We start from the raw sequence: 24308 nt of genomic DNA, 5'->3' as shown, positions 1-24308 counted from the left end.
GGAGAAGACAGTGTCATCTTCAGTGAGGCTATGGGAGATGCGCAGAAGTAAATGTCCTGAAAGGCCAGGACTAGTTCAGTATAGTTTAGTTTAGCAATACAGTGCGAAAACAGGCCCTTCGGTCCACCGAGTCCATGCCGACCAGCGATCACCCCGTACACTAACATTATCCTACATATTAGGGACAATTTTACAATGTTACCACAGCCAATTAACCTACAAACCTGTACGTTTTTGGAGCGTGGGAGGAAACCGGAGCACCCGGAGACAACCCACGCGGTCACAATCTCCGTACAGTCAGCAACAGTAGTCAGGATCAAACCCGATCTCTGGCACGGTAAGGCAGCAACTCTACCGTTGCACCACCATACTTGCCAGACAAATAGCCATGGTTAACAAAAGGGCTGCAAGATTAATAAATCTGAAGGAAAATACACACAAGAGTACAATGAATCTTGTAGATCCATGGGAGGAGGGGAGATGTGAGGAAAAGCAAAAGAGTAATAACTGCAAAAAATGTCAGGGTTATGAAAATAAACACAGCTTTTTTTACAATTATTGTTACAAGGAAATCTCAGGAATTAATGGGAGGAGTACATTGGGAATATGAATGATGACAGAAAAGAAACTCTGTTCCATATCAAAAATAAGAAGTGAGATTGCAAATGAGAGGAGGGAAGTGGCAAATGTATTGAACAGATACAGGAGACAGTGTCAGTTGTCATAAAAGGGTAATGTATCAGATGCTCCAGGGAAACGGATAATGAATCCACGATTGGCACTCACTAAAGTTAACGAGAACAACCAAACGGTATTAGAATGTATGGTGGTAATCAAAACCAACTGATCTTTCTACCCCCTGGGTTTTGAAGGGGACTATTAAGGAAATTGCCTGCAATTGCAATTCTGCAAAGTTCTCTTGATTCAGGAATTATTCCATCAGACAAGAAAATGGCAAATTTAACTCCAGTGCTTAAGAAAGGGAGGCTGGGGGGAGGGAGGGAGGGTGGAATGGAATGCCAGGAAATTGCCTCCTGGTTTAATATTTGTTATGGAGAGATGAGTACAATATATGTGGAGAGAAAGCAACTTGAGCGTTTTGAGAAGTTGAAAATAACCCAGGTGGATTTTCGAAGGATAGGCTGTATGTAACAGACAAGACAATAGTGTGAGGAGGTGACTAGAGTAACAAAGTGGGGACATGTAAGATGTAGAGTCATCCCGTTTGGTGTGTACTTCCCATAAAAGCTTATTGATCTGAAACTTTTTCTGACCTGCGGAGTGTTTTCTAACCACCATAATCAGTTTGATCAAGAGTCCCAACCCAAAACATCACCTCTCCATGTTCTCCAGAGATGCTGCTTGACTCGCCGAGTTACTCCAGCGCTTTGTGGGGATTTTTTTTCCTTGTAAACCTGCATCTGCAGTTCCTTGCATCTCCTTTTCAGTGCTCCACTGTGAAATCCCTCTCAGGGTATGTCTGCTCTGAGAGGTTCTCCTCCACTCTCCCACGGGAGTTCTCTGAGACCCTCTCGCGCTGCCCCTCCTCCTGTCTCACCTATGTCTCGCCGGGCTTTGTCCTGCCCCCACCACACTTCCCGCTACCCCGCCCCCAACCACAATCGGTATCGACCCGAAACGTCACCCATTCCTTCTCTCCAGAGATGCTGCCTGACCCGCTGTGTTACTCCAGCATTTTGTGTCTATGTTGCTCCAGTGCTTTGTTTTTGTTGTTGTTGTTCCTTGCATCTCAGTATTACACACATCTATTTACAGTTTCTCCAGCATTTATGTAATGTGTTAAATCATTTCAATCAGTATGGCTCCTCATATGTCATTGTTGATCACCCTATCCAAGCTGTTTACGAACCGCTGGCACCTGTATCTTGTTGCCCCTTCATAGTTATACCATGCTAATATAAGAGTTAATTCTGACCCAGAGACAGGACATCTTATGCATAGCTCATTATTTTCATGTGTCCATTAGCTAGGCATTTCCTGTTTTTGTTTAGATTAAATTCCAAGTGAATGATTTTATGAGCCGTTCTAAAGGTTTAACAATGGGCTTCTCTCATTGCAATTCAGTGATCAAAACACGACACATAATGAGCAATTACTTCAGTTGACAAAGACAGAGGGGTTTGAATATCTGTATAATCAAACTCCCAAAAATGAGGGTGTAGTTACAATCCTGAAGAGACAATGAGCTCTCATGGCTACACCACAATGTACAAAGTGTAGGAAACATAGAGACTCTTTTGGCAAACCTCCCTAACTAATTGGTTGTTGGACTACATTAGCCTAACGACAATTCAATAGATGTTTGAGCGTCACAAGAGAATTCCAGGGTCCACAGCAGAGGTCTGTTGGCCCAGGACACTTCCTCTCGATGCTGTGAACTGTGATGATCTTGAGTCCTGTCATGGGAATGTCCAAGTCCTCTTACAGTAGGGCCTTTGTTCAGCAGCAAGTGTCTTGTGTTCAGCTGCAGAGCAGGGCCACATGCTACATCATTCCTAACATGCACGCTGCCAGGATTGTGCCTTTGGATCTTAGCGAGTCAGCCGTGTGCTGTGGATCTGACCAGCCCTGAGCTATTGGGAATGAGCGGTGCTCCAGGAACATGTGGCCCAGTCCTCAAATGTGGTGGCATGGAGGTGCAGCGGTAAAGTTCCTGCCTTACCACGCCAGAGACCCGGGTTCGATCCTGACTATGGGTGCTGTCTGTACAGAGTTTGTACATTCTCCCTGAGACCACATGGGTTTCAGGTGCTCCGGTTTCCTCACACACTTCAAAGACCTACAGATTTGTAGGTTAACTGGCTTTGGTAAAATTATCCCTAGTGTGTAGGATAGTGTTAGTGTACAGAGGACGGCTGGTTGGCACGGACAGTGGGCCGAAGGGTCGGTTTCCGTGCTGTATCTCTGAAGTCTAAAACATAAAGTGGAAAAAAGCACGTCATGTGATTTATGTGAGCAATGTTATGGCACGAGTCAACTTGCATTAAAATGATCTGTTTATGCCAGTCATGTACTAATATCCTGCCACTTTGTTTTAGAAAGAGATGGCAGTGGTTGGTGGGTGGTCTAGGTATGGGTCAGTTTCCCGGCACAAGTATCTCTATGACTGCCTGGAATCCCCCATTGTGCTGTCTAACTCCTGGCTCTTACCTCCATTGGTCAGAGGGTGGTGAATCTGTGGAGTTCATTGCCACAGGCGGCTGAGGAGGCCAAGTCAATGGGTATTTTGAAGGCGGAGATTGACAGAATCTTGATTTGTACGGTCGTCGGGGGTTATGGGGAGAAGTCAGGAGAATGAAGATGAGAGGGAAAGATTGATCAGCCATGATTGAAGGGCGGAGTGGACTTGATGGTCCGAGTGGCCTCATTCTGCTCCTATCACTTATGAACATGAAACTAAAGTAGAATAGATACAGTAGATTAAAGGGGAAGATGAGGAGTGTCAAATTATTAACATTAATTGAGGAATTCGGCTCTTTTTCAGGATATAGAATAAATTGGAATAAAAGCGAAATTATGTCTTTAAAACCACAGGATTTGAGATACTTACTAAAATTCCCAATCAAAATTGCAACTGAAAAATCCAAATATTTGGGTATTCAAATTACGAGAAGACATAAATCATTATTTAGCGCCAATTTTATACCACTATTAAATAAACTGAATGTTATGATTACATTTTGAAAAACGCTCCCGCTCTCATTGATAGGTAGAATTAACGCTATAAAAATGATTTTCTTACCACAATTAATATATTTGTTTCAAGCGATCCCAATATATATTCCAAAATACTTTTTCAAAAAACTAGATTCTACTATCATTAATTTGATATGGGATTACAGAGCACCCAGAATTCAACGAAAGCATTTGTGTAAGCCTAAAGAAGTTGGGGGTTTATCATTACCTAACTTTAAGTATTACTACTGGGCAGTGCATATTAAGAACATAATGTACTGGTTGGATAGTTCCACTCAGCAGTTGGAGTGGATAAGAATGGAGAAAGAGGAGTGCTTCCCGTACGATATAGGAACGATCTTGTTCTCACCGATAAAATTGAATAGTATAATATATAAGAAGAACCCAATTATTCACAATACAATAAGAATTTGGAAACAAATAAAAGTATCCTTGAAATTAAATAATCTATCAGTACTAACCCCACTATTGAACAACCCCGCATTCAAACCATCTCTCATTGATAAAACATATCAACAATGGGATAGACTGGGGATTAGGAAAGTAGGGGATATGTATGAATGGGCAAACTGTTATCATTTCAACATTTAAAATTAAAATTTAAACTGAAGGATAATCAATATTTTAAATATATACAGATATGTGACTTTATGAAGAAATATTTACATAGATTTCAAACTATATTTTTAGACCCTTTAGAAGAAGCAATGAATATTAAGGCTGATTCACAAAAACTAATATCATACTTTTATAATAATATATTAAATAGAGAATTACCCTCAACAGAAGCACTAAGAGAAGATTGGGAACATGAGCTAATGATAAAGATCTCGAAGGATAGATGGGAAAAGTATCTGATGAACACACATAATTGTTCTATTAATGCAAGACATAATTGAATTCAATTCTAATTATTACATAGACTATATTATTCAAAAACGAGGTTGAATAAATTTTATCCAAACGTCTCTCCCAGATGCGATAAATGTTTGTTTCAAAACGCTAATATAACACATTCATTTGTAGGATGTACAAAGTTGAATAAATTTTGGAGCCATATATTTGATATATTTACAAAGCTTTTCAAGTCCACAATAGAACCTAAAACGGAATGGATTATATTTGGAATAATAGTAGAAGATATCAATTTAAATAAAGACCAAAACATTTTTTTTAATTATGGGTTAATAATTGGAAAGAAATTGATATTTAAATTTTGGGAAAATACAACCATACCAACTGTTAAAATGTGGATTAGGAATATGATGGACATAGCACGCCTTGAAGAAATGAGACTCCGACTAATAGATAAATATGAAGGAGTTGGTCTCCTTTCATCGACTTTTTGGAATCATGTGATGCAGCGGTACCGTAAAGATTGCTGATTTCAGTTCATGCCGCGGAGAGATCTACATCTCCGAATACAGATTTGAAAATTTCTCTTTTAAGGGGCCTTCTCTTCTATTTCTACTTTCCACTTTTTCTTTTTTTTATATACACACTTCACGTTTTTCTATTCTCTACCATCTATTTTCCCTCTTTTTCCCCTTTCTATTGTTTTCTTTTTCTTGTATTGCTTACTTCCTTCTCAAAACATAAAATTAGAGGTTGTACATAGAATGGATTACGGTATGACATAGTTGGCACCTAAAATTAGGTTCCACTGTACTGTTTTGTACTGTATTAACTTCTAATAAAATAAACAAAAAAAAAGGAGGAAAAATTTTTTTTTTTAAAAAGGAGTGTCAAATTCATTTGATGGGCCGAATGGCTTAATTTTGCTCCCATGGCCTAATTTTGACTTCTGAACTCCAGACAGCAGCCTGGGCGGAGGTCACGACTACGTGACATCGGACATCCGGATGTTCCCCTACTATCCCAGCGTCATCTTTGCCATCATCGGCAGCTCGGTGGTGTTCGTGCTGCTGATGGCGCTCCTGGCCATGGTGCTCCACCACCACCGCAAACGCAACAACCTGATCGGCCACGTGACTCCGCCGCTGCAGCGCCTGCAGCACCCGCTGCTGCTCTCCCGCCTGGTCATCCTGGACCGTGCCCACCACTGCAGCGTCACCTACAACGCCGGCAACAGCATCCAGCTCACCGCCAGCTCCCACTGCCACCACCCCCTCACCCCACAAGAGGTGCCCCCCTCCTACTCCGAGGCCATGCTGGGGCAGAGGTAAGCAACAATCTGCCACACTGCGACTGTCTGAAGAAGGGTCTCGACTCGAAACATCGTCCATTCCCTCTCTCCAGAGACGCTGCCTGTCCCGCTGAGTTACCCCAGCATTTTGTGTCTCTCTTCGGTTTAAACCAGCATCTGCAGTTCCTTCCCACACACTGCTACTGTTCACGACTTGTCTGACTATAAAATGGTTTGTAACAATCAGGTACATTATGGGCACATCTTGTGTTTAGATTATTGCTTTTAGTTTAGAGATACAGCGCAGAAACATGCCCTTCAGCCCACCGAGTCAGCCCTGACTAGCGATCACCCTAGGGACAATTTTACAATTATATCAAGCCATAGACACCTTTGTAGTGTGGGAGAAAGTCCACGCAGGTCATGGGGAGAATGTACAGCCTCCGTACAGACAGTGCCAGAAGTCAGGATTGAACCCGGGTCTCTGACAATGTAAGGCAGCAACTCAACCGCTGCGCCACCGTGCTGTCCGCTGTTCTGGAGACGGGCAACATAGAATCAGGGCATCTAGCATGTTCCAACCAAGCACCTATTTATGTTCATCCATTTTATTCACTCACACATTCCCATCCGCTCCCCCCAGATTCTACTGCTCGCCAGCACGTCATGGGCAAATACCGTGGCCATTCAGTCAAGTCAAGATTAGTGTTGTATGGACAAGTACAGTGCGGTACAGGTAGAATGAAGCATCAGTCATGGAACGGTACAGACACAGGCCCTTCGGCCCATCGTGTCAGTGCCGAACATGATGCCAGGGTAACCTAATCTCTTCCGCCTGCACGTGATCCATATCCCTCCATTCCTTGCATATCCATGTGCCTATGTAAAAGGCTCATAAACACCACTATTCCATCTGTCTTCACCAAGGTCTGCAGGAAGGAACATGATGCTTGTTTACATCGAAGATAGACACAAAATGTTGGAGTAGCTCAGCGGGTCAGGCAGCATCTTTTTCACTCTGAAGAAGGATTTCGACCCGAAACGTCACCTATTCCTTGTCTCCAGCGATGCTGCCTGACCTGCTGAGTCACGCCAGCATTTTGCGGCAATCTTCACCTTAGGTTCTGCCCTCTAGTCTTTGGCATTTCCACCATGGGGAAAAATGTTTTGACTGTCTACCCTATCTATCCCACTGATATTTTTATATATTTTATTTACATCATTCCATTTGATTCATTTACACATTCCCATCCACTCCCCGTTGATTGCACCATTCACCTGCACACCAGAGACAATTTCAATTTCAATTTCAAATATATTGTCATGTGCATAAGTAACTTGAGATACGGGTGCAATAAACAATCCGTTAACCTCCCAACCTGCACATCCTTGAGATGAGGGAGGAAACCGGAGCACCAGATGGATACCCACATGGTCACAGGGGGAATATGCAAAGCAGTGCAAATGTGCACGGGGTATCTGAAGTCAGGATTGAACCCGGGTGACTGGAGCTGTGAGGCAGCGGCTCTACCCGCTGCAGCGGCACTACCCGCTGCACCACTGCGCATCCCAGATGTTGCTTCTTTAGTTTTAGGTTCAGAGGTGCAGTGCGGAAACAAGCCCTTCTGTCCATCGAGTCCGCACTGACCAGTGCTCCCTGTACACTAGCACTATCCTGCACACTAGGGACAATTTACAATTTTACCAAAGCCAATTAACCTACAAACCTGGACGTCTTTATAGCGTGGGAGGAAACCGGAGCACCTGGAGAAATCCCTCGTACAAACTCCACACAGACAGCACCCATAGTCAGGATCAAATAGTTGCTTCTATTGGATTGTCTTTGGTGCCAATATAGCCTCCTTGATCATCACCCCATCCACCACCTGAGAGATCTTTCTCATATCACGGGCACACTCTGGCTCCCTGGTGATGCCCTCTATACACACATTCACTACCAGCCAGAGGGCAAGGGCAGCAGGAGCACTGGAATACTGATCCCTCAAACTATCCGTCCACGTCACAAGGCATCCTGACTTACACTGTCCTTTTCAGCCCTATTTGGTTGAATACCTGGAATCCCCTCCCCTATGGTAGCACTGAAGTGATTCACGGCATCAGCTCCGACACCTTTCCAAGGGCAATTAGCAATGGGCAATAAATGCTGAAGATAGACACAAAATGCTGGAGTAACTCAGCGGGACAGGCAGCGTCTGTGGATAGAAGGAATGGGAGACTTTTTGGGTCGAGACCGTTTTCTTCAGACTGGCCTGACCTGTCAAATAAATGTGTGCCTGGACAGTGATGTACACACCACAAGAAAGAAATGATAGTTTGAGGATAATTGAGTCTCTGTTGAATCTTATCTGTCATGGAACAGAAGTCTTGGAATCCTTAATTTGTGACCAAATCCAGAAAGCTTGCAGTGTCTTGGAGCTGCCAGTAGCCATCGAATGAAACAAAAGCTTATTGATAAAATGTCCCGTGTTAATGTGGATTTCTGCTTGTGATGGATCATTCCCATCTCACCCTGACCTCATGCACTCAACTATTTGGAATCCGTAATTTCAAGGCATTGGGACTTCAGTGATCTCCAGCAGCTGCAGTGGACCTCTCGTTTAGAAGGTGCATGTCTGTTATAAGAACAGGGCAGGCTATCTTTAACTGAAGTTAACCACTCATGATATTGCTACTGACAGTGAGGTTAATCTAGGCTGGTTACCACCACATTTAGCAGGAAACGTGAACATCACACACTGCTCACGTTCTATTCACCTTCTATAGACCAGGGTTATTCTCATTTTGTCATCCACACACTTATCAAACTCGGCTCTGGTCGGTTTGATGGGGTCGTCTTGGTGAAACTCCCAATATTAAAAGGGTTCCATTAGTGTGCTTGCCTGCCTCAATGGATTCAGATCACGAAACATTCTCTTTCATGGGACTTGGATGGTAAAATGCAGCCGCAATAGCAAGAGTCCTTTTTCTTCGTTATCTGGGACAATATTTAATGCTCCTTTTTAATTGTGCTTGGGAAGTAATGGTGAGCTGCCTTCTTGAAAGACTGCAGTTCACGAAAGACTCTCCTGCAGTGGTGTTGGGCAAAGGGAGCAGCTGGAATGGCAGTCGGTTTGCAGGTCCCGGTGGTGTGTGGCTTGGCTGTGTGATGCCCCTGTTCTGGCCGCTGCCCGTTTCCTTGTAGACCAGTGGAGGTTGCATCATTCTTTTCTAGGCATTGGAAAAGCAACTGGCCATATCCAGAATAAATTATTGAAAGGTGATGGTTGAGGGAGCAGTCTAATCGGCCTGAATGTGGTTGAGCTATTGATACTGTCCAATTAATGGCTGCCTTTTAAATCAAACTGATTCCTTAATGAGACAATGATTGTCAAACTCTCTTTAGTGGGTGCTAGTGAGATTCAGTTTGATAGGACTATCAAAGTGAGCATATTTTTTTAATGGGGACCTGATTATGAAGAGAAGTTAAATAAGTGGCCTCAAAATTCAGTCACATATTTCAGTTTTTCTTTCTAGTCGAGCACAATTAAAAATTCACCAGCGCAAACCTGGTAATGACTATTCGTTAGACTTCTAAACTTTTTAGACTTTTAGAGATACAGCGCGGAAACTGGCTCTTCTGCTCACAGAGTCAGCGCCGACCAGCGATCACCCCGTACACTAACACCATCCTACACACTAGGGACAATTTTACAATGTTACCAAAGCCAATTATGCTGCAAACACGTACGTGTGGGAGGAAACCGGAGCACCCGGAGAAATCCCACGCGGTCACACGGATAATGTACATACTCCGTACAGGCAGAACGCGGGTCACTGGCGTTGTGATTTAGTAACTCTACCGCTGTGCCGACCTAGGTCCCGGATCACTTTGTATCACTCCCGGAGTTCCACCAGGCCATTCTCAGTGCAATGTAATTGACATGACAGTCACTAACAGGATGTTGCCTTTCAAATGTCACTGGGCATGCCCTACACAACTGTGTTTCACTCATTCGGTTAGAACCCCTGTGAAGTTGTGTCTCGTGCACCTTTTAGGCACACGTACACTCAACCTACCATTCTCTCCCCCTTTGACGCTCTTAACCCCTGATCCCAGGGCCAGATCCTTGGACACACGTTTCCCCTCCCCCTCACCCCCTTCTAAGTGTCGCTCTCTATACAGCTTTACATCCACTCCTTCTTTCCTTTTCTGACTGCCTCTAGCCTTTGACACTTATCCCACCGCCATCTGCCAATCAACCCCCCTTCTGACCTGCATCCACATCACTTGTGTAGGAAGGAACTGCAGGTGCTGGTGTACACCGAAGATAGACACAAAATGTTGCACTTTTTCATACCTCTAGTTTCCCTCTCCCCTGACTCTCAGTCTGAAGTAGAGACTCGACCCAAAATGTTACCCATTCCTTTGCTCCAGAGATGCTGCCTGACCCTCTGAGTTACTGCAGCATTGTATGTATATCTCCACATCACTTGCCACGGTGTGTTTCACCCTCACCTCTCTTTTCCAGTTCCTCCCCCCCCAATAATAGCAGTCTGAAGAAAAGTCCCAACCCAAAAAAGTCACCTGTCCATTCCCTTCACAGATGTTTAGTCAGAAGAAGGGTCTCGACCTGAAATGTCACCCACTCCTTCTCTCCAGAGATGCTGCCTGTCCTGCTGAGCTACTCCAGCTTGTTGTGTCTACCCTCCACAGATGTTGCCTGACCCACCGAGTTCCTCCAGTTCTTTGTGTTTTAGTTTAGTTCAGATATATGGAAACAGGATCTTCTCCAATTAACTAGCAAACCTGCACGTCTTTGCAACGTTGGAGGAAACCAGAGCACCCGAAGATAACCCACGGGAGAGCATACAAACTCCATACAGACAGCACCCATAGTCAGGATTGAACCTGGGTCCATGGTGCTGTAAGGCAGTAACTCTACCACTGTGCCATTGTGTGGGCCTTTGCTCAAGACTCCAACAGCTGCAGTTCCTAGTGTCTCCTTGGCCACTTTATTATTACACAACACTGGTTTATTACACTATGGTTCTAGTTATTACTACTTCTAACACTAGTTATTACACTATGGTTCTGATCTCATCAAATATTTAAGAACAATTAGTAACAAGAATATTCACATTATTAAAGTAAACACTGACCTCGGTCTCATTCTGCTGGTTGGGCCAACCACATGTGTACGTACACCTCACCAATCCTTGACACTAATCCCCCAAGTCTATAGTTTGAGGCAAAAATCCCATCCTTCTATGCACAGAATCAAACAACTAGTTTACTGCAACTTCCTCGATGTTACGGGATATTAGGCAGTTGTGGGAAACGAGCAACAATCAAATATGGCCTTTTTTCTCTCGATCTGAATTTTCCATTCCACTGAAAAGTCGTTAGTATTTTTCACATCAAAGGTATTCTTCGAATCAAATGCCTGCCCTACATGTTTCATGTCTGAATGACATGGCATGTTTCTCTGAATGTGGAGAAAATCAAGAAAAGAATAGTAACGTTTCAAAGAGATGCACGTCTCTGTATAAATCCCGTCCATATTATGTGTGTGGCATCATATCACTTTCCCCTTCACTTAATAATATTGTACTATATCAAGTCCCATCACGTCGCAATTTTAATGCCCCATAATAATCCCTTTCTGAACCTTGGGAACTGGGTGTAACAGAGGATGTTTCTTTGTCAATGGGAGGGTGCTTTGTTTAGAATTCACTGCAATATCCACCTAACGTGTTGAATCCTTTACCCAAACCCCTTTCAATCTATAGAAGTTCTCTGTATAAACCCAATATGATCATATCCTCCCTCATTGTACTAAACACCATTCTTGATTAGTAAGGGCGTCAGGGGTTATGGGGAAAAGACAGGAGAATGGAGTTGAGAGGGAATGATAGATCAGCCATGGTTGAATGGCGGAGTAGACTTGATAGGCCGAATGGCCTAATTCTGCTTCTAGAACTTATGAATATGAATCCTCTCATTATTTCAATTTACAATTTCTCCCCCACTGTATCAAACCTCCTGCAATTGATACAACCCCCCCCCCCCCCCACACACACCACACACACACACACACACACACACACACACACACACACACACACACACACACACACACACACACACACCAACCCTCTCTCCACCTATGCAGTGATCACACAAGGAAAAATAGAGAGGTTTCCTTTATCCCAGAAACTCTTTGTTTTCAACAGAGGCAACGCTGTATGTTATCAATGCTGAATGCAGTCATGAGTAGAAATGTATTTAATTGTAGAGTCCAGTTTAACCTGGGTTGGTCAGAAGGTGGTCATTTGAAACCCTCCTGTACTTTAATTAGTGTAGATGTATTCCTTAATGCTCAGTATTTGTAAAGACTTGTTGTTTTTTCTCATCACCAGCAGACCACCATGGTTCGACCTGCCACCACCTCCGTACCTGTCGGGCATGGAGAACAGCCAGCCTGAACTGCCCCCGTACCGCTCCAGGGCAGGGAGCACCTTGAGTTTGGAGCATCCCGGCAGCTTACAGGAGGGCACTGAAATCAGAGACTGCCTGCTCAGCAACAGATCAGAGGAGGAGCTGTGAGCTCGCGCCGCTGTGTGGTGGAGCAGCATCTGTGTTCTTGCACGAAGTGACACCCACTCAAGGCCCATTTGCCGAAGGATTTGATCTGAGAAGTAAAAACAAGACTTTAAATCGTGTTGACTTCCTCCGTGAAGGAACGACTGTGGCATCTGGATGAGTGGCGAAATCCAGCTGCCGTGCAGATGTTTGCCCCTGGAGACATGTTCATCAGGGATGAGCAAGAGAACGATCTTGGACACAGGCAGCCGATTGGGCTCCAGTGCCGAATTCATTGTCAAGTAACGCAAAGCCTGCATTGGAAACCTAATCAATTTGGTGACGTTTTGAGATGCACTCTTGTCAACTGGGCTCCACTGCAAATACTAGGTGCCTGCTCACAGCAACCAGCCGCTAGACACTAACAGATGTCAGAATCACTGGAGAGCTTCAAGCAATGTAGCTGGGTAGAAAGGATAAGAGCAGCACTGTGCTGATGCCACTTTCTGGATGCTTGTTCCATTGCATTTCAAAATCTAAAAACAAACATTTTACTACTTTCTGACAGATCTGCTCTCAGCATTCAACTTATAGTTACTGCATGGCAATAGTCAACTGTTCCTTTGGGGTGTGATTCTCTTCCCCCATCTCTATCCTCAAGCTGCAGTGTGGCTCACTGTGTCTGGAAGGCTCTCCACAGTGGAGTCTCGAGATGACATGTGCAGGATGCTCCGCTTCCTGGGCAAGCATGGCAGATCACCTCAGTTGTCCTTCTTCCCACCTTGCAGCGAGGCTCTAACTGGAAACGCATCATTCCAGGGGCACAAGTCCCTGTGTCTGGGTGTCCCTGCCCCCTTGGGATGGCTCTCAGTCAAGGTTTGGAGATCTGTCACAGATGACAACTGGCTGATGATACCCTCTGTGAGGTTTCCATGGATTCTGAGTCTGGGTCACATGTTGGGCCAACAACTATCAAATACGTCGAGCATTTCCACACCCAAGCTCATCTGACAAGGGATTGCACTCAAAACCGTCATTTCGCTGTCCAAGCACTGGCTTGTATTTCAGGCTATTTTAGTTTATAATCTGAGATTTGCTTCCTCTTTCAAAACTGATGGTGCTGTCTTTTCAAGAGAAGCTAATTGCCCTCCGATACCTTGCAATTCAATGTGCTGGATTTACTGCTGTGTGTGATCATTGTATTCAAACTTTAATGATTTCTAAGGCTGATTGTTCTGTCACGAGTCAACAAAGATTTAACGAGGATGTCCCAATAGGGATTTATTTGCAATACTATCTAATCTCTGCCCAATCAAACACACACAATAGGTTTACGGTGAAGGGGAAAAGATTGAATAGGAATCTGAGGGGTAGCTTTTTCCACACAAAGGGTGGTGAGTGTATGGAACAAGGTGCCAGAGGAGGTCGTCGAGGCAGGGACCATCGCAACATTTAAGAAACAGTTAGACATATACATGGATAGGACAGGTTTGGAGGGATTTGGACCAAACGCAGACAGGTGGGGCAATAGACAATAGGTGCAGGAGCAGGCTGTTTGGCCCTTCGAGCCAGCACCGCCATTCAATGTGATCATGGCTGATCATCACCAATCAGTACCCTGTTCCTTACTTCTCCTCATATAATAGACAATAGACAATAGGTGCAGGACTAGTTTAGCTGGGACATGTTGGTCGATGTGGGCGTTTGGGCAGAAGGGCCTATTTCCACACTATCACTCTATGACTATGGCACAACAGAGGCATACGCATAATATAAAGAGTGGTAAGCGAACAATTTTTGTTTTTTTCAAATCCATTCTACCAAACTCACTCCGATTATTTAGGGTCATAGGGTCATACAGTGTGGAAACAATCCCTTCAGCTCCACTTGCCCACACCGACCAACATGTCCCATCTACACTAGTCCCACCTGCCTGCATTTGACTCATATCTCTCTAAACCTATCCTATCCTTGTACCTGCCTAAATATTTCTTAAACATTACGATAGTCCCAGCCTCAACTACCTCCTCCGGCAGCTCGTTCCATACACCCACCACCCTTTGTATAAAAAAGTTGCCCCTCAGGTTCTTATTAAATCTTTCTCCCGTCATCTTAAATGTAAGTCCTTTGGTTCTCGATTCCCTTATTCATATGGTCATACTGTGTGGAAACAGGCCCTTCAGCCCAACTTGCCCACGCTGAGCAACATGTCCCTTCTGCCCTCTGGTTCTCAATTCCCCCACTCTCAGCAAGAGTGTCTTTACCTGATCTATTCCTCTCATGATTTTATACATCTCTATGAGATCACCTTTGATTCTCCTGTGCTCCAAGGAATAGAGTCCTAGTCTGCTCAACCTCTCCCTATAGCTCAGACTCTCGAGTCCTGGCAACATCCTCGTAAATCTTTTCTGTACCTCTCCAGCTTGACAATATCTTTCCTATAACATGGTGCCCAAAACTAAACACAATACTCTAAATGTGGCCTCATAACGGCTTATATAACAGCAACAGAACATCTCAAGTCAAATCAAGTCAAGTTTATTTGTCACATACACATACGAGATGTGCAGTGAAATGAAAGTGGCAATGCTCGCGGACCTTTGTGCAAAAGACAAACAACAAAACAACCAAACAAATTATCAACACAATCATAACACACATATTCTTTTACATAATAAATAATGGAAGGAAAAACGTTCAGTAGAGTTAGTCCCTGGTGAGATAGGCGTTTACACCCGAATTGCCTCTGGGAAGAAACTCCTTCTCAACCTCTCCGTTCTCACCGCATGGCAACGGAGGCGTTTGCCTGACCGTAGCAGCTGGAACAGTCCGTTGCAGGAATCTATACTTAATACTCTGACTGATAAAGGCCAATGTGCCAAAAGCCTTGTTGACCACCCTATTTACCTGTGGCACCACTTTCAAGGACCTACGTACCTACACTCCTAGATGCCACTGATCTACAACACTCCCCAGAGTCCTGCCATTCACTATGTAGGTCCTGCCCAAAATTCAACACATCACATTTATCTGAATTAAATTCCAACAGCCATTCCTCAGTCCGCCTGCCCTACCGATCAATATCCGGCTGCAATTCTTGACAACCATCCTCACTATCGACAATACCACCCACTTTTGTGTCATCTGCGAACTTGCAAATCATCCAAACCATAGGTATAAATGACAAACAGCAATGGGCCCAGCACCAAACCCTGAGGCACACCACTAGTCACAGGCCTCCAGTCTGAAGAGCAACCTTCCACCATCACCCTCTGTTTCCTTCCATGAAGCCAATTTTCTATCCATTCAGCTATCTCTCCTTGCGATCTAACCTTCCAGAGCAGCCTTCCAAGCAGAATCTAGTTGAATGTCTTGCTGAAGTCCATATATACAAAGTCTACAACTTTGCCCTCAACAACCTTTTTTGTCACATCTTCAAGAAACAATCAGATTTGTGAGACATGACCTCCCATGTACATAATCATGGTGACTATCCCAAACCAGTCCATGTCCATCTAAATACATGTATATCCTATCCCTCAGAATATTCTCTAGTAACGTTGCGTCCCCAGATGTAGGCTCACTAGCCCAAGCTTTTCCCTGCAGGCCTCTACGACCATTGAAAATTCCATAATGCCAACTGATAGGTAACAGATCCTTTATAGCTCATTAAATAAAACCAAACGTGTACGAAACAACAGCAGATGTTGGTTTGCACCAAAGATAGACACAAAATGTTGGCGTAACTCAATGGATCAGGCAGCATCTCTGCATAGAAGGAATGGGTGGGGATTTTGGTTGAGACCCTTCTTCAGACTAAACCAAACTCTACATTAAATCCCTCCCAACTATGGAAAGCCACCAGAATAAATGGCAACGTTGCAAGGAGATGTACGTCACTGTAAATCACTTACAGACTATTGTAAGGCCCCTGTCCCACTTAGGAAACCCGAACGGAAACCTCTGGAGACTTTGCGCCCCACCCAAGGTTTCCGTGCGGTTCCCGGAGGTTGCAGGTGGTTGCTGGAGGCTGCAGGTAGTGGAAGCTGGTAGGGAGACTGACAAAAACCTCCGGGAACCTCGGGGAACTGGGTGGGGTGCAACGTCTCCAGAGGTTTCCGTTCAGGTTTCCTAAGTGGGACAGGGGCATTAGGCATCTTATCACTTTCCACCACATTAAATAAGATTGCACTATATCAAGTTCCACTACATGTCACGTGATGTTACCACACCGTAACAATCCCATTCTGAACATTGGGAACTGGGTGTAACGGATGTTTCTTTACCATGGGAGGTTCCGTGGTTTAGATTCCACTGCAATGTCCACCTAATGTGTTGAATCCTTTACCAAGCCCCTTTCAATCTATAGAATTTCTCTGTTAAAAACCCAATATGATCATATCCACCCTCACTGTGCTGAACACCCTCCCATTAAACACAATATCGCCCCCACTATTCCAAATCCCCTTCGTTTGATACAATCCCCTAGTACCAACCACTTTGATCCTCTTCCATTGTACGAATTCTTGATCATATTTTCCTTCACGTTCAGTCGGGATTTTAACTCCACAGTGTTCATTTTCTCTTTCTCCGCATTGAATAAATTTTCATTCAAATACATTGGTTTTGCTGACAGCCTTTAAAGTAGTTTGCTGGCGGTGCATGTTATGCAATCATTTGGAGACAGTTATTCAAAGAGATAAAATAAATTAGGGCGGGGGGGGGGGGGGGGGGGGGGGGGGGGGGGGGGGGGTCTAAATAGCCTGTACAGGGAAATTGAGTGAGCTCCCAAGTCATCACATGAATACTCTTGCCTCGATATGCTGGTTACAATTTATGTTTGGGAACAAGAGTCTCTTATAAGCCTCAGCAGCTCCTGGCACCAATTATTCAGGCTGCTAACAAACCAAGCTGCCGCAACGCTACTGAATTATTTCTTGCTCTTTGTGCTCTGACTCCATGTGCTTGGCGACTCGCGACACCGTGTTAAAAGTGCCTGCTTGGATAATTGAATTATAAAACCAGCAAGTCCGATATTCAGCAGCTAAGAACCTAAATCCACATCAATCTCTGTCCCAAATCGTACCAAGCCTCCTCTTCCACACCATCTGAGAAAGGATAAGCTTGTCAAAGATCAGAAAACATCGTGTGTTGTAATGTTTTGACTGGATTGTGATGCCATGCAGCCGGACGAAGTTCTCGCTTCAGAGATGGTGTCTACCATGTGCCTATTTAAAGATTAACAGCCCTTTTGTTAGAAGCTGCGAGTTTATCTATAAAGTTGTTCACTGTAATAACTTTGACGTGACTATTTAATGAGAGATTTATTCCATGTATGATATGCAGGGTTATGTACAATTTTACATTTTTTGCAAAATTAAATATTTGAAAAAGAATGTGAGACATTGTTGAATATTTAGAGGATGAAAAGCTCTGGCCCCAATGTCAAGAAAAACACCCCCAGAATAGAGATTATGGTCTTGTTTAAGAAAGAACTGCAGATGCTGGAAAAATCAAAGGTAGACAAAAAAGCTGGAGAAACTCAGCGGGTGAGGCAGCATCTATGGAGTGAAGCAATAGGCGACGTTGTGGGTCAAGACCCTTCTTCACCCGCTGAGATTCTCCAGCTTTTTTGTCTACCTATTTCTCTTTCTAGGTCATTGGTTTTACATTCCATACTGTATCACTCTATTGGTCTACCAATAACTTCAAGATCACGTCTTTGATTTCTCCACAGTCCCCTTGTAACTGCCCAAGCAAATCCATTTTTAATCTCTGATCAAATCAACTTCAAAGGAGTACATGACTATTTTTTGCATCCTTGTCTCAGATCCTGTTATCATTTATTTCCTAAAGGACATGCACATCATGAAACCAAAATTAGTAATTCAACCAAGCCCGATGATGGTTAAAGCAGTAAGCATAAATAGAGACAAATGTGCATGTTCTATTTTATTTTCCTTAACTGAATTTACAAACAGTTTATTTGATGAAAAACTAATAATAGCTGAGAGCAAGAGGAAGTACCATGCAGGTCGGCAGCATCTGTGGAGAAAAAAATATATATATCATTGCTGCTGAGTATATCTATATTTCCTTTTTTCATTCCAATTTCCAACAATTTGTTTTTATTATAATGTGAACCAGTCAATTGTTTAGTTTAGTTAAGAGATACGGTGCGGAAACAGGCTATTCGGCCCACCGAGGCCACGCCGTACCCATACACTAGGTCTATCCGACATACTAGGGACTGTTTACAATTTTCAGTGAAGCCAGATTCACCTACAAACCTGTACGTCTTTGGAATGTGGGAGGAAACTGGAGCACCCAGAGAAAACCCACGCAGTCACAGGGAGAATACACAAACTCCGTACAGACGGCACCCATGGTCAGGATCACACCCGGGTCTCCGGCGCGGCAAGGCAGCATCTCTACCACTGTTCTACCGTGCCACCCCTACTGTGAGACGGCACTGTCAGCCCATTGAAAGATCAGCTTATAAGTGCTGTATATCAGCATTGAACATCAGATCAGGCAATGGAAATGCCAACATCTCTTCGAGCAGGACTTATTTATATGTCAAACATATATTTTATTTATAATACATACACTAAATACTATATGTACCCATCAACCCCTGCATTAATTTGATCTTTAAAATGTTCCCTCACAATGTATTAATGTGGCTTGCGTTTCATCCTGAGACAATACATGTATGGAAGTGTTTGAGAGGCTGTAACACAGGGCCCAGCCCCACAGTGGTGGCAAGATCCTACATTGTGTGACCTTCCCATATAGGCCTACGCAGTGACTACTTCAGTTCATCCCACAGCACGTACTTCTGTATCTTGGAATTTGCTCGTCGGCAGTATTCACTTGGGGACAACTCTTCACCTTGGAAGACCAACAAACTTCGAGTAGACCACGTTGATGATCTTCCAGCAGCAGTTGGCATATGTCTCACAACACGTCCCTGGGAACAGCCCATAACTCACTGAGTCCTCTGTTGCATCCTTGCATCCTTCCTCCAGACTTCTTGGCCAAAGCAGTCTACAAAAGGGTGGAAAATGGTGTCATTCATACCACGGCTTTCTGGAGGGCAGAGTGCACTGGACTGAGGTTGGGTCACGCAGGAAGGATCTGATGGGGAGGGTATCTCTCATTGCCGGCCAAGCGAGGTCTTGGTGCTTATTGATGAGCTCTGGCAAAGAGACATTCTTCCAAATGTCTTTGCAAGAAACAATTCTGCAGAATACACTGTCTCCTCACTCAGGTCTTTCAGGAACTCTGCGCTGACCACTACCTGATAAAGGTCTGCAGAAGGTTTTCCACAAAGACCGAGTTATCTGCGGAGTTTGTGCACTCTCCGTGTGACCGCGTGGGTTTTCTCCGAGTGCTCCGACTTCCTCCCGCACTCCAAAGACGTGCAGATTTGTAGGTTAATGGGCTTCTGTGAATTGGCCCTCAGGTGTAGGGTAGAACTAGTGTATGGGCGATCATTAGTTGGCACGGATCCGGTGGGCCGATGGGCCTGTTTCCATGCTGTATCTCTAAAACTAAAACTAAAACACTAGCAAGGCCAGGACAATCTACTGCAACACCTGAGACAGGTAGGACCACAACACAGTGTGGCCCTTGGTGTTTGTGTGCTCCAGCTCTACGCACACCTTGATGCAGCCACACACACACACGTGATCATCAGGACAAGGTCTATGCCAGGAGAGTTTCCCCCTTTTTTCTGGAGATGTGTCCATCACATTGCGATGGATGGACAAAAGGTCACCTATTCCTTTTCTCCAGAGATGCTACCTGCTGGTAATCCGTTGAGATACCTCAGCATTTTGTGTCTACCTTCACTCTTCCTGCGATGATTCTGGTCCCCAAGTCACATTCAAACAGGCCGTAGATGCTAATCAGTCTGCAGAATGAACATGGATCCAAGCGGAAGGTGGTTTTCATTGTCCATGTATAGGTGTATAGGAGGACTTTGACCTGTGTGCCCCACAGCCTGGCATTCTCAATAGCAAACCCCTCCCCACCCCCCCCCCCCCCCCCCCCCCCAACCCCGTACATGCCCCATCTTTCAATAGACAATAGATAATAGGTACAGACTCACAACTCTCTGCGCGAAAAAGTTTTTCGTCATCTCCATTCTAAGTGGCTTGCCCCTTATTCTTAAACTGTGGCCCCTGGTTCTGGACTCCGCCAACATCGGGAACATATTTCCTGCCTCTAGCGCAGGGGTCGGCAACCTACGGCCCCCTGGCTGAATGCTGCCCAAATGTAATCCAAAATCATCCGGCCCGCAGACGGATTTTTTCCCCCATAATCATCCGGCCCGCTGAACATCCGCCCTGAGCGCGGCCCCGAGCGCCCGCCCGAGCGCGCGGCCAAGCTCTGGCTTTACCGCATCCTGCGCAAAGCCACCGGCATGTCCACGCACCTTTCTGTGAACGCATTTAAGAAAGAACTGCAGATGCTGTAAAAATTGAAAGTAGACAAAAAATGTTGGAGAAACTCAGCGGGTGAGACATGCAAGGATTGCATGAGGCTGTCTCACCTGTTGAGTTTCTCCAGCACTTTTGTCTACCTTCTGTAAACACGTGATTTGATGCTTGCCATCCGGGGCGGGATGGGGGCGGGATCCATGTGTACACGTGATAGATGTGGCCCGCCATCCACTCACAGACATGCGTCCCGGCCCCTATGCAGAACAAGGTTGCCGACCCCTGCTCTAGCATGTCCAAACCCTTAATAATCTTATATGTTTCAATAAGACCCCCTCATCCTTCTAAATTCCAGAGTATACAAGCCCAGCCGCTCCATTCTCTCAGCATATGACAGCCCCACCATCCCGGGAATGAACCTTGTGAACCTACGCTGCACTCCCTCAATATCAAGAATGTCCTTCCTCAAATTTGGAGACCAAAACTGCACACAATACTCCAGCTGTGGTCTCACTAGGGCCCTGGACAACTGCAGAAGGACCTCTTTGCTCCTATACTCAACTCCTCTTGTTATAAAAGCCAACATGCCATTCGCTTTCTTCACTGCCTGCTGTACCTGCATGCCTACTTTCATTGACTGATAAACAAGAATCCCCAGATCCCATTGTACTTCCCCTTTCCCAACTTGACACCATTTAGATAATAATCTGTCTTCCTGTTTTTGCTACCAAAGTGGAAAACCTCACATTTATCCACATTAAACTGCATCTGCCATGCATCTGCCCACTCACCCAACCTGTCCAATTCACCCTGCATTCTCATAGCATCCTCCTCACAGTTCACACTGCCACCCAGTTTTGTGTCATCTGCAAATTTGCTAATGTTACTTGTAATCCCTTCATCTAAATCATTAATATATACTGTAAATAGCTGCGGTCCCAGCACCGAGCCTTGCGGTACCCCACTAGTCACTGCCTGCCATTCTGAAAGGGACCCGTTAATCATTACACTTTGTTTCCTGTCTGCTAACCAATTTTCTATCCATGCCAGCACTACTCTTTATTTCCTGGTGAATTTGGGAAGTACAGGGAGACAGTCAGCAATTTCTTATCACTTTCTGAGTGAACATAACAAACAAGACAGAGGAGGGTGGGCAGCCTTGCCTGACTCTAGGTCTGAAGAAGAGTCTCGACCTGAAACGTCACCCATTCCTTCTATCCAGAGATGCGGCCTGTCCTGCTGAGTTACTCCAGCATTTTTGTGTCTAATTCCTGATTAGATCGGGAAGCTTTCCATTTTCCATCTGTTAAAAATAGCTTTCGTTATACGTCCACTGTCAATGAAACATTCCAACACACAATCTCTTGGTTGGCATCTGAATGAAAAGCTGAGCTCCAGTGCGTTGATTGATAAGCACAGCAGTAATGTCACTGTGCATCAAACGGAGTGGCTGAGTTACAAGATCGGAAGGGCTGAAACTTGTCGGAGGGAGTGGGTTAAATTTTCCACAATTTAGAGCGCTTGGAAACAGTGCATCAAAACACGATGATTACTGATCGGAACTTTGATCTTTGGCGCAGAACAGGCGGAACCAAGAGGTAAAATGTAAGTTGGTGCAAGTGCAACAAAGCAGAGAAAGTTCAGAAGAGCAACAACATGAGTATTAATCCAAATCTGAAAGAACGGTGAACAAAAGTAAGGCTATCACACGCATCATCGTCCAGGAGCCTGTTGTCGACTTTCGAAGACCCAGCCAAGGTGTGGGATCAGCATCCAATTCCGTTTTCTGTGCATTCAGTTTAAACCGAGCAAACCATCATTTGTCAAGCTGTGTTTGTATTCCTGGCACATGGACAAAGTGATAATAAGTCCCTGACTTTCCCAGTGAACAAGAATTTGGCTGCCTGTGCGTTCTGCAGTCGCCAGGCTCCTGTCCAATGTGCCACCTGGGGGGTAGAAACACAGGAACTCTGCTGGAGATTTATTCCTTCAGATCTCAGTGCGTTTGTACTTGGCACTGACAGAAATTAGGGCTCAAAATGTTGTCAATTTAAATTGAGGGTAATATCCCATTGTGCTTCCTCCTTGACATACTGGTCCACATTGTGTGATCACTGAGCCTCCATACAACACCATGCAAGGTTCAAGAGTCAAGAGCGTTTTATTGTCACATGTACAGAACCGGAGCAATGTAATTCTTACTTGAAACAGCGATAGTTTCTTCCCAGCTGTTATCAGGTAACTGAACCATCCTATCACCAACTGCACAGTGGTCCTGACCTACCATCTACCTCATTGGAGACACTTGGACTATCGTTCTTCTTCTTTCGTGTGGCGTGCACAGCCTAAAGTTGTTGGGAAACTTGTTCTATTTGATCTTCCGTTTGTGCACGTCGAGTTGATTGCATAAGTCGAAACCGGGCGGATCACATGAAGGTTGCAATCTTCCACCCCGGACTATCTTTAATTGGACGTTACTGCACTTTATATTGCACTAAATGTCATTCCCTTTATCCCATAGCTGTAGTCTGTGGACAGCTTGATTGTCATCATGTATAGTCTTTTTGCAAACTGGATAGCACCCAACAAAAAGGGGCTGCACGGTGGCACAGCGGTAGAGTTGATTGACATAAAATGCTGGAGTAACTCTGCGGGACAGGCAGCATCTCCGGAGAGAAGGAATGGGAGACGTTTTGGGTCAATACCCTTCATCAGTCTGAAGACGGGTCTCGACCCGAAACATCACCCATTCCTTCTCTCCAGAGATGCTGCCTGTCCCGCTGAGTTACTCCAAGTATTTCATAGTTCAGAGCACAATGTCCAACAAAATGACTGCAGCTGGAAGCTTGGCAGCAGCCACATCTGTGCACACTGTGCTATCTGCCCAGCTCTGCCCATGGGGCAAGCCCTTGATAACTCTCAATCACTGCTTGTTAATGACGATGGCTGCGAGCAGTACATGTTTGCCTGTGCTAACATCTGCCTTCCTGTAACTGCAACTGCAACTCCCTCCAGCTGCATGCAGACAGCCTGGCCCACAGCATGGTATAAAGAGTGGCAAGGAAAAACACAATTTGAAACCAGTTTTTATTTGACCAAACATGTACCTCCTTTGAATTATTTACAACACTTCTGATACTTTGCGTCCCTATGTCACCATACCACCGCTCAGTACATCATCGGTGCCCCGCTCCCTGCCATGGATGCCCTCCACCGAAAACGGTGGCTGAGACGGGCCGGGAAGATCATCAAAGACCCTCTCCCACCCCAACCATGGACTGTTTGCCCTCCTCCCATCAGGGAGGCGGTACAGGAGCCTCAGGTCTTGTACTAGTAGGATGAGGAACAGCTTCTACAACAACACTATCACATTGCTGAACTCGGAGTCCCGCCGATAGATTTGTCCAGTCTCTCC

General features: G+C 44.8%; 1 protein-coding gene across 2 annotated transcripts in view; it reads left to right on the top strand.

The window, feature by feature from the left end:
* ldlrad3 (low density lipoprotein receptor class A domain containing 3) overlaps positions 1-17164 on the top strand; it is a 118960-nt gene extending 101796 nt beyond the window's left edge. For both annotated transcript variants that reach the window (XM_055649749.1, XM_055649748.1), the window contains exons 5-6: positions 5533-5899; positions 12284-17164. In XM_055649749.1, coding sequence (XP_055505724.1) covers positions 5533-5899; positions 12284-12470 — 554 coding nt within the window. In that variant the 3' untranslated portion in view covers positions 12471-17164. The remainder of the gene's footprint in view (positions 1-5532; positions 5900-12283) is intronic.
* The last annotated feature ends 7144 nt before the right edge of the window (positions 17165-24308 follow it).

This window comes from Leucoraja erinacea, chromosome 18 (genome assembly GCF_028641065.1).
Source record: "Leucoraja erinacea ecotype New England chromosome 18, Leri_hhj_1, whole genome shotgun sequence".
Lineage (NCBI taxonomy): Eukaryota > Metazoa > Chordata > Chondrichthyes > Rajiformes > Rajidae > Leucoraja > Leucoraja erinaceus.
This window is presented reverse-complemented; position numbering and strand designations above follow the sequence as displayed.